The 12,103-nt window shown below is 39.6% G+C and overlaps 1 protein-coding gene across 2 annotated transcripts in view; it reads left to right on the top strand.

Annotated features, from left to right (window-relative positions):
• Nucleotides 1–12,103, top strand: part of gpr158a (G protein-coupled receptor 158a) — a 147,961-nt gene that overhangs the window by 123,055 nt on the left and 12,803 nt on the right. For both annotated transcript variants that reach the window (XM_022662706.2, XM_049480249.1), the window contains exons 7-8: nucleotides 3,293–3,531; nucleotides 6,276–6,414. In XM_022662706.2, the coding sequence (XP_022518427.2) occupies nucleotides 3,293–3,531; nucleotides 6,276–6,414 (378 nt within the window). The remainder of the gene's footprint in view (nucleotides 1–3,292; nucleotides 3,532–6,275; nucleotides 6,415–12,103) is intronic.

Genomic DNA, 12,103 nt, shown 5'->3' with positions numbered 1-12,103 from the left:
CTTAATAAAGTGTTTGAGAGCATCAGTTAAAGTAAAGTAGTGAAGAGGTAGAGTTACAGGTATACAGTGAATAGTGAATATTTGAGTAATGTTCTAATCCAAATTATAAGAAGAAAGAGCTACTCAACTATGAAATGAATATCAGTCAATCCGAAAGGTTTAAGAACTTGAAAAGTATCTTCAAGTGCAGTTGCAAAAAAAAAAAAAAAACAACAAAAACATTAAGACAATGGAACTGGCACTCATCAGGACTGCCCCTATTCCTCTATTGAACAGGATAAGTTCATCAGAGTTACCAGCCTCAGAAACCCAGCAGTTAACAGCAATATTTGGGTTAGGTTAACACTTTTAATGGTCTCATTCCATTGTTTTAAATTCATTTTAAAATCTAAAATCTAAATTAAAGTCTAGTTTGAATGAATGCCATGTGAGCCGTTTTTTGTAAAAGCCTGCATTAGTTCACTGAATTAGAGGTCTCTGAAGAAAGACAAATTCTTTAGAGCGGCTCTGGTCAGCTGTTTTTTTTTCAGCTAAACTAACGCTACTAAACTCTTACCTCAGACTTGGTAATTTGGTGCTCGGGTAGTTTCAGCACGTCGAAGCCCCAGAGTCGCTCTATATCATAAAATCTGATGCATACAGCGCCTGTGAGTTGTGCTACCTTGTCAAACCGTGCTTCCCTAGTGTATATTTAAGGTCTCTGTACAACGCAGAATCAACCGGAGATCCCATTTAAACCTATAGTTACTTACACAAGATAGCTAACGCTAACTAGCTGTGTAATCAGAGCAAAGTTCTTTAGCTCACGAGACAGTATCAGCTCTGCTGCAGCCTGGCTTTAGACTCGTTTTACTGAATATTTTCTTTTGCTAGATACTGCAGACAATGAATTTTGAGGAAGAGTTTCATGTGCAGCATCCATATAGAACTTTATTGTATTTCACAAAGAACAAGAAACTCAAGGATTTTAGCTGAAGGAGACCCTTTAAGTTGCTACATGATTCCTTATGTTCCTTCATAGTCTGGATGACTTTAGTATTCATTTACAATGTAGGAAATAAAAAGAAAGACTGATACTGTGTGTTTTGTATGGATATACAGATTATTTTGTCACATTTTGTCAGGCCTGTAATGCATATAAACTGAACTGAATTGAGGATTCTACCAGAAGAGAGAGAGAAAGAGAGAGAAAAAGAGAGAGAGAGAGAGAGAGAGAGAGAGAGAGGCAGACCCAGCACTATAAATAAGGGGTAATGAGGTCGTCAGCTCTGTAGGTAAAGATGAGAGACGAGCGCACTGTGATTCTGTCTGGAGGAGAATGCATCAGGTGGAAGTGTCAAAACGGGCTAATAACATCTGTAATTAAGGGAGAAGGGAAGAGCGGCGGCTCGGCGGCTAATCCCGACAGAAGCGAGGCGGACCCGTGGAGGTGAAAGTTAACACATTGCCCAGATCAATTTTTGATAGAGGCTCATTAAGCCAGTGCCGAGGACACTTTATCAATGTGACTTAGAGTGAGTGGGGGCGCTAATGAGGAAGGCCCCACGCAGGCTAGCTGAGCGCACGGCTAGTCTGATGACACTCAGGCCTTTTTTCACTAAGAATTAAAGAGATTAAAGAGTCCTACGGCCAGAGAGAGAAATTTATTACAGCTCTTAAATTAAACCACGACAGTTACAGTAGTCCACAAGTCAGGCCTAGGAGTATAAGACATATGGGGCCCTGGATTAGCATCAACCGTGCACGCTGCAGCTTGATTTAGGGTGAGTCAGTGTGTCTTTGCTATCATAATGTCTGGAAAAGTACATCTTGGGCAGCTTGTAGCGTGCAAAAAAGGCATGTACTAATTCTCTTAATTAACCAGCAGTGTGTTTTGGGCGTAATGTGAAATAAACCAATCAGCGTGTCACTTACCATTCCCTTTAAGAGCCAGGCGGTCTTTGACTTTGGCAGATTGCAATTTTAACAGTGTAGCGCTTCTACTCTTCTCAGCAGAGGAAATGTGGCGCACCTGCTTCGGCAAGATAGCAATGAACATCTCACAGTTGACTGTTTTCAGGGTTTTAATTGGTCAGTGTCTCACCTGCGTTTTCCGTTGCCAAGATAGTAATGGCAAAAATTCACCTGAACATATATTCACAAACACTGTTGCTACAGTTGCTACATTACTACGAAGGTGGAAGTAGTAAAAGTAGACTATTGGCAAGGGGGTAAAATAGCAATGAGCATCACAACATGCCTTGAGCAGTGTGTAAGATATCACCAATTGTGTGTGAAAGTACTGAAAGTAAAAGTATATCACTGTGTTATGTAGTTATTAAAGAAATCAGTGGAAAGTTCTTAAAGTGAAAAGCAGAATGGGAGCAGCGAGGCCTCCAGTAGATACAGATACAGTATTTTTGTACTTAAGTACAGTAGTGAAGTAAAAATAATACTCCAGTAGATACAGATACAGTATTTTAGTACTTAAATACAGTATTTTTGTACTTAAGTATAGTAGTGAAGTAAAAATGATACTCCAATAGATACAGATTCGATATTTTAGTACTTAAATACAGTAGTGAAGTAAAAATAATACTTCAGTAGATACAGATACAGTATTTTTGTACTTAAGTACAGTAATGAATTGAAAATAATACTCCAGTAAATACAGATACAACATTTTAGTACTTAAGTACAGTAGTGAAGTAAAAATAATACTCCAGTAGATAGATACAGTATTTTTTGTACTTAAGTACAGTAATGAATTGAAAATAATACTCCAGTAAATACAGATACAACATTTTAGTACTTAAGTACAGTGGTGAAGTAAAAATAATACTCCAGTAGATACAGATACAGTTTTTTTGTACTTAAGTACAGTAGTGTAGTAAAAATAATACTCCAATAGATACAGATACAGCATTTCCTGTATCTAAAGTGAAGTGGTTCTACTTTTTTACTATACATCATTGGTTCAGTACCTACTAAAAATCCTTTAAGGAAGGACCACCAATAAAGCAATATTACATTTTATGACATTTTTAGCTCATCTAGAGTGACTTTCAATGTTACTATTATTATAGTGGTGGGCCAATGAAGTGTTAGGAGTCTTGCCCAAGGACGGTTTTTTTTTTTGGTAGTTTAGCGCAATTCAGGGAATTAAACCCCAGTGTCCTACAAGGTGTGCTAGCTGACTAGAAGGTAGTGGTGTTATCCATTGTGCCACACCAATTCCAGGTGTTACATCAGACCACACAAGTCCACACCTAAATTGCTCTATTTTCTTGTTTGTTTCTTGGTTCTCCTCCAGAGTTCTGAAGGTGTTCCTGTCGCGCACGGCTCAGCGGATCCCCTACATGACCAGCTGGAAGGTTCTGCGGCTGTTGGGGATCATCCTGCTGGTTGTGGTTTGGTTCCTGGTGGCCTGGACCTCAGCTGTGTGTGAGAACCCAAACCGGCACCTGGCTCTGATCGCTGTGGGCTACACTCCAGAGGACCTGCAGTTCAGCATGTGTCTGCTGGACCGCTGGGACTACATGATGGCAGTGGGTAAGCTGGCGTAGCATTTAGTGGGTACCACTTGAGGATAAATTACTTCTTGTTCAAGTACTTAAAAATATTCACTGGAACGTCTTTATATTTGATTGCTGCACACCTTCACTGTGGCATTGTTTCGATAAACTTCTGCAATGTAACAAGATTTATTTAAATCCAGTGTTGTTAGATGAATTTTTCACCAAGATCTTGCAGCAGCATTGATGATGGTAGAGTCTGACCACTGCACAAAGCAGCTCTTCTCCATCCAGCCCATCCCAAAGATTCTCAATGAGGTTAAGATCTGGACTCTGTGGTGAACTCTCTCTCAGTCCATGTGTGAAAATGATGATCTCATGCTCCCTGAACCCTGAACTCTTCCACAATTCCAGCACCATGAATCCTGGTATTGATAATCTTGGAATAGGCATAAAAAATCCATTGATGGAATAACCTGGTCTATATTCAGTATATTCAGGTAGTCAGCTGACCTCATTCTTTCAGCACATACTGTTGCTGAACCTAAACCTGCAGACCAACTGCAGCATCAACCATCAACCCCACATCATTTACTTTAGTTTAGTTGTATTTGGCCAGCCAGTGTATTTTTTCTTAATTAACAAATAAATGTGTTAGTTTGACCCTCTTAACTATCAAATCTCTTAATAAGCAGCCTTGTGTAAAGAGGTCCCTCCCAGAAGAGAACACTGTGTTACTGCACTGTGTTCCTGTAGCCCTGAGCAAAGCACTTAACCCCTAGCTGTTCTGGTAGAACTACCCCCCTGTGTAAAGTCTCAATTATGCCACAGCATGGCATGCAAAGAGCCTTCTCTTGGTCATTTGTAGGCTCTCAAATGTTTTGAAATATCTCATTTCATTTAATGTGTTTTCTTTCTTTTTATGATTGTTTTATATTGTACATTTAATATTGAAGACTACATTAAAGCTATACAGGAACACATGCAGAATTATTTGGTAAAACAAACCAGAACATGTTTTATACTTTAAATGTGTCTAAGTAGCACATTTAGCTTAGATAACAGCGTTGCACATCTTGGTTACATTTTCTCAGTCAGCTTTATGAGGTAGAGTTACCTGAAATTCAGGCTTTCAGAGTTAATTACTTGAATTTATTGCCTTGTAAAGTAGTGAAGAGGTAGAGTTACAGGTATACAGTGAATAGCACTATTTGAGTAATGTTCTAATCCAGATTATGAGAAGCAAGAACTACTGAACTAAGTAAAGAAATAAATACCTTTTAAAAAATTAAGGTCAGTCAATCCGAAGAATCATTTTAAACTGGGCGGGTGTGATGCGCTCTACTTTCAGAGCAGATGAATTCGATTCCAGGTTATGTTCAGTCAGAGAGAGAGAGCATGCCCAGTCAGAAACTTCACTCCTTCGTTACTTCGCTACTAAGCTCTGAGTTTCCTCTTCTGAAGTCTCCAATGCTCCACCAGCCGCTCGCGTTCAGTAAAACTGAGCCGGATTCTCTTTTAGAGGCTGTACGTGTGACGTAAGTACGTGAAAACACGTGACGTGGAGTAGTTTTTAGAATGAATATATTAGGTGTGGCAGGAATTGTTGTTTCAGCACACTGGTACCACTAAACACTATATTTATCCATATTCTTTTCCATAATTCCAAAATTCTTCTTTCAGTTAAGAAACAAAATAATCCGGACTGTCACTTTAATCATTGTAATAACTATATTATATGCATGCCTCAGGCTACATTGATGATTTAGATCTTTTATTTTTATGTTATGTATGAAGTGCTGAGTAACTTTTTTTGGATTTTCTGAAAATGCCCATATTTCCTGCAAAAATTTGTTTAAACGTTTGTTCTTTGGGAAGTGAAACATGAAACAAGTAACTAATTAAATAATGACATTAAAATCATAAATCAAAAAAAATATGTAATCATTACTGCCTGCTGCTTCATTCATGATCATTTACCAATGAATCCTAATTATTTAAGCTCCTATAGATGATGTAATATATCCTCCTGAGACCCGGACTTTAGCTTGGTGTGCATTTTTAATTTCTTCTATCTATTCAGGAGTACCTAACAAGTATAAAAAATATAGAAACTTAACTTTCTCTTTGTATAGGAAGCATTTTAGCAAAAAAAAAAAAAAGCTTACCATTTGGGATCATAAGGACCCAATTAGTCCAAAAAAAAATATTTTTTTTTTTTTCTATCTACGGAAAGTAAATAACCTAGTTTCAAATATAAATATTTATGATATTTTTTACCTGGCTGTAAAAACTTTTGCCTGGGATTCTCGCCATCTTGTTTTTAATCAGTTAAGTATAATGTTGTCATGTGACCACTAAATAGAACTGGCAGTGTCTCCATATAAGGCTAAAGGGTCAACGTTTAAAAGAATTAAGAATATTGGTGCAGAGAAGCAGTAATGGAACGTCCTCATATGAGGACGCTGGGTCTCAAGAGGATATGGAACAATGGTCTGCTTCACACTGAATGCTCCTTAGATCCAATTATGAGTGTTTAATTTCTCCCTGGCGTAGAGAGTGATCTGTGATTGAGAGAGCAGATGCTTGTAGCTGTTAGACAGGTGGCCTCAGTGACACTGTAGAAGATGCACCAATTTAGAGGAACAGATCTATAAAACCCTGGAGCATCTTCATCTACAACTGTCTGTCTAGCAGCGTCCAGATAATTCAGGCAATGTGGGTGACTTTCATTTTACCTATTGAATCTGTCTGTCTTCCTCTGTCTGTCTTTCTCTCTAGCTGAGTTCCTGTTCCTCCTGTGGAGTGTGTACCTGTGTTACGCCGTGAGGACGGTTCCCTCAGCCTTCCACGAGCCTCGCTACATGGCCATCGCAGTTCACAACGAGCTGATCATCTCTTCTATATTCCATGTGGTCAGGTAAGCCATCCAATAATACCCTAAGACCACCAGTGGCTCACAGTGGCTGTGCGTTAGAGTACAGGTACATGTTATCTACCAAAGTAAAAAACAGGGCAAAGGTACCATCAAAGGTACAACATGGGACTGCATGAGGCTCCGAGTGGTCCAGCAAGCTAAGCGCTTGCCACTATGATCAGGAGATCGCTGGTTCGAATCCCATTCATGCAGCTTGCCATCAGCGGCCGGAGCCCTGAGAGAGCACAATTGGTCTTGCTTTTCTGGGTGGGTACAGTAGATGGCGCTCTTTCCCCTCATCACTCCAAAGGGTGATGTGGATCAGCACAAGGCTGCGTCTGTGAGCTGATGTATCAGAACCGAGTCGCTGCACTTTCCGCTAGTAATAGCTGATCTGTGGTGGTTTTCTTGTCTGTGGGATTCTGAGTTTGGAGGAACAGGATGAAAGGAGGAAAATAATAAAGTATGTAGAGAAACAGGTACAGGACTACAGCCTGTAATAATTTTAGAACTACACAAGTACAAAATATAATGATATAACTGTATTATTATTATTATATCAGTGGCATAAATTGCATCAGTCTTAAATAAATCAAAATTACATTTTGTATTTAATCACAATTATCTCTGAGGCAGTTAATCAGCCAAACAAGAAAATAGTTATGGTGACAGTCCTAGGTGCCATACAACATGTCCATAAACACGCAGGCGTTTTGCATTTTGCTGCAGTGCAGAATTAGCTGGGAGTGTGGTGGTGGTTCCCTGGGGTGGGTAAGTTGTTTAGCATGTGTCAGACGCAGACACAGATATTACAGATTGCAGGTGACACCAGAAAACACACTCCCAGTTGGTGCCATGATAATTGGAAATCTCTCTCTAGATCAGATTACTCTGTAATTAGGAACGTCAAGATGATGCATGCTTTGAAACCATGTACGTATTTTGAGGCCCTGTCAGTGTCGGCGTTTCTATTAGAAATGAACTGTCATTATAAACCAAGTGTCTCTTCAGCGTTCCACTCAGCCGGCTGCTGGAAGACCTGGGGACTGGCATATCGATATTCACATATCAACACCTTCCTAAAATAACTCTTTTTAAGGAAACAAGAAACATATAAAAATAGTTAAGGTATTTTAAAAATGAGCAGTTGTTTAAAAGGTAAGTTTATAATGCAGTCGAGCTGCAGAACCAGCCAGAGCCAATACTAAATTAACATTCAGAAAATATGGATTTAAAAGTTAACATTGTATTATTTTAACAGCCATAAACTGTAGAATATTTCTAGCTAACTTTATGAATGTAGTTATTTTACTGAATAAAAACGCAGACTAAAAAAAATCAATAAGTCTCAATAATAAAGTGAGTCTTAAATTGTTGTTTATAAAATAATAATAATAATAATAATAATAATAATAATAAACAGTGTAAATTTAATATCATATAGCCTTTATTAATAAGAAGAAAACTTTATATTTGTCATGGCGTGGTAGTACCTCGGTATTCAGTAATTCACTATCCGCTACATGTCATAATAAAAGTCATCAGATCAGCTTGTAGACTTACACTTGTAAACCAAGAACAATAAAGAAAATCTAAATATTTCGTTCAAAATATGGTCAAATATCTAAACTCTCTTAATAATTGCATCTAATTTTAAATGTTTTAAGCAGGACTGGTATAGATTATTACGGCAGTGCAACACATTCCAACTAATGTCTTCGCGTATAGCTACTCTTTAAGACTTTGTATTTTATTCGAGTAACTGCTGGCATGTGTGACTTTCTTCTAAAAATTCTTTGTAATGTAAGTGAATAAAGGTGCAATAAACTATATAAAATTGGTCTTGGGTCATGGAGGATAATCCATAATATATTGAGCTATGAGATGCTCGGTATGAAGCCCTTAAAACACTTGCACTTTTACATTTTATTTTTATTTCATTTATCTTGAGAGATTTAAGCTTAATTTTAAAATTAATAATTCTTCTAGAATTGTGCTTCAAATAAAGAACCTTATGCCGACCAGATTGTTAGTTAATTATTAACAAGTCAATATTGCCTAAATGGAAAGTGCTAAAAAAAAATAAGAAAACCTGTAAAACTGCTGTGTTAAAGGCAATGCAGTCAAAAATTTGGGAGCAAAAAAACATAATGGTCATGGAAAATGCGCTCTCAGCGAATTCAGCCATTAGCAATATCTTTCATCAAAATGTCAACTCTGCCATCTCCAATAACTCCAGCGCAACATTTTATGCATGTTTATATAATCTAGGCTAAGTGGAAACACCTTGAATTTTTATTTTAGTAAGCCAATGAAATTGTCTTATTAATTTACTGTTTAATTGTCTGAATAATGTACTTTATTTCACCCAATAATGGCTTACTACAAAATGTGCGTAAAGGATATCTTAATAGTTGTAAATTCAATGCATCGCCTCTAAGTGTTGACAAATGACAAAAACACAATACATACGTACAAAAAACATACGTACGCCTGAAATGAAAGTGCCGTGGGGAAACGCACTCTCACGTTCACGTCAAATTTAGTACATCTGACCGTGAGCGTAAAATATGGCGTACGCAATATTTTTGTGCATACGCTCCTTTAGTACATGAGGCCCCTGGTGTATCATTTTCTGCAGAATGTATCTGCTGGTTTCAGAGGATGGAGAGTGTAAGAGCTGGGGAAATGCTTCATGCAGCAGTGGAGCTGAACACACAGCTGGAGATGAGATGGTCCTCACAGTGAAGAGAACACATGTCTGTGAGACTCTGAGGGGCTGTCACCAGGGGCCACCATGTGTTACTGTCAGGCTTCATCTGCCATCCCTCAAATTCCATCTTACTGTCTATTGCTTTATCTTTACATCGTACATCCAGTGCAAGGCGCATTGCAATGCTCGTTGCTATCTTACACCCCGTCAAAAGTCTATTTACATGCCTTGTGCTTGTGCTGTTAAAATAGCGTCAGAGTTTGGGAATATATCTGATGGGTGTGGTGGTCTGGAAGTGAGGTGTGTTCAGGTAAATATCTGACGTGTTTCTGTCTTGGCGGCGGGAAATACAGGTGCACCACTGACTATTTAAAACCCCGACAACAGCGTAAACCCGACTTTTATCTCAACAATAAACAGAATAAAGGATAAAATAACATTAAATGAGCTGCTGCTGTATCTTTACAGTGTGAACAAGCAGCTCAGTATCTGCTTGTATCACACTGTCTCTGCTAGGACGCACAAAAGCACTGCACTGTTAAGATACAAACGCGCCAAAGTCAGAGCTTACCCGGCTCTTAAAAGTAATGATAACTGGCACAGTGATTGGTTTATATTACGTTACGCCCAAATCACACCCTAAGGGAAGGAGTTAAAAAGCTAGATGCCTCTGGGGACAAAGAATCTCCTCAGTCTGTTAGTAAAGTTTTGGGACACCTGCTCATTCAAAATCACTATAAAAAAGAGATACTGCTTGTGTTGGAGTAACGGTCGTTAATATTCAGAAAAAAGTTTCTTCTAGATTATGGAGAACTGCGTTGAGGATAGTATTGATAGTATTGGACGTCATCACCAGCACCATAAACCAGATGTTCGATTAGCTTACATGACATGACATAATCCTGCAATGTGAATATTGCACATGTACACATGATAAGCATACAGTATATTGAGCAGCTCTAGTGTGTTGGTATCATTGTAAGGAATTGTAACTGAATGTTACAGTCCTGGTCATCTTCTGAATTCAAAATCACGCTGTTTATGCAGCTGGACAAAAAAGAAAATGCTAATGTTTGTATGTAAACACGCAGTGTGAGTCTTATTAGCCCTTGTTGAATAATTTCTGAGTGCTAAGATAATAACTTCTGCGTATGGTGTACTGTAATACAGAGAAAGGCTTGTTAAATACAGCATGTGCAGCAGCGCCGGGCTGCGCAGCCTGCAGGGAAATGCTGCAGTCAGAAAAGAGCTCGCTCAGACAGGAACTTGGTTTGAACTCTAACTAAAGATAAAGAGAAGCGCACTTCAAAGCCCTGCTCACGTGTCTCTCTGAACCTCCGCCTCACTCCGCACTTTTCCTCCGTGCTCTATCCACAATAATTAACCATCCCTAAATTTCAGCCCGTAATGAAACTGTGGGATACCGTTAGCTGAGAGCGAACATGTCCCTTGATCATTAAATGTAATTAATGCACTACAGCCGCCTCACCTCTGGGCGTTCTTGACGTCCAGGCAGAAATAGAACCACAGCAGCCTTGTGTATAGCAATCTGATGGCCCTATTTTACACTCTATCTTACACCCTATCAACAGTCTATTTTCACAACTTGCGCCTGCGCCATTAAAACAGCGTCAGAGTTAATAAATCTACACTGATGGGTGTGGTGGTCTGGAAGTGAGGTGTGTTCAGGTAAATTTCTGGTGTGTTGCTACAGTATTTTGGTGGTGGAAAACACAGGAGCTCCACTGACTGATTAAAACTCTGACAACAGTCAATCATCAAAATCCATTTCTATAGTTGCGTCCAACTCGCATACACCCCCGCTCATTAAACACACACACAAACGAATGCGCTGCAGAGCTCAAACAATAAACTGATATAAAGCTGTTCCCTTGAATGAGCTGCTGGTGTATCTTCACAATGTGAACTCGCAGGTCACAAAAAAAAGCTTAACACTGTTAAGATACGAATCCGATACATGTGAAGTCAGACTCCGCTTCTTTTTGAGCTGCTGCTGATGCAGCATTACCGAGCAGCCTTGGAGGAAAGTGCGGCGTCTCGGTTCTGATACATCAGTTCACAGATGCCCTGTGCTGTGGACATCACCCTAGGAGTGATGTGGGGAGAGAGCGCCATCTACCCACCCGGAGGTAGCAGGGCCAATTTTGCTCCCTCTGAGCGCCGGCTTCAGACTTGACTTGTTTTGAGACTCGTGAACAATCATTGTTTTATATTTTACTTGACTCGGACTTGTGACCGAAGACTTGTGACTTGACTCGCACTCGTGACCAAAGGCTTGAGACTTGACTTGGACTCGTGACCAAAGGCTTAAGACTTGACTCGGACTCGTGAACAAAGACTTGTGACTTTACTCGGACTCATGACCAAAGACTTGTGACTTGACTCGGACTTGTGACCAAAGACTTGTGACTTGACTCGGACTTGTGACCAAAGACTTGTGACTTGACTTGGATTCATGACCAAAGACTTGTGACTTGACTCGGACTTGTGACCAAAGACTTGTGACTTGACTTGGATTCATGACCAAAGACTTGTGACTTGACTTGGATTCATGACCAAAGACTTGTGACTTGACTCGGACTTGTGACCAAGGACTTGTGACTTGACTTGGATTGGTGACCAAAGACTTGTGACCTGACTCGGACTCGTGCCTAAAGACTTGTGAACATCTCTGGCCCAATCCCAGGTGCTCTTCCAACAAATGGAGCTGTACGTCGGCACAGCGGGAATAAATACTGGGACGTACAGGGTGAAAGAAATACACTCGGGGCCAAACAGACAGCACATAAATTCACCAGCGCTTAATATAAACACGCTATATCCTGTTTCCGTCTCTCTAACTGTCTGCAGCGCTGCACAGCTTTACTGTCTTCTCAATGCCGTAACTCATCCATTAACCGCAGCACCCGTATCATTCACCGCACAGCGCCAGGCGGGAGAATGCCACTGACTCACACT

This window comes from Astyanax mexicanus, chromosome 6, assembly GCF_023375975.1.
Source record: "Astyanax mexicanus isolate ESR-SI-001 chromosome 6, AstMex3_surface, whole genome shotgun sequence".
In the NCBI taxonomy this organism is placed as follows: domain Eukaryota; kingdom Metazoa; phylum Chordata; class Actinopteri; order Characiformes; family Acestrorhamphidae; genus Astyanax; species Astyanax mexicanus.
The sequence above is the reverse complement of the archived record's forward strand: the minus strand, read 5'-3'. Positions and strand labels throughout refer to the sequence as shown.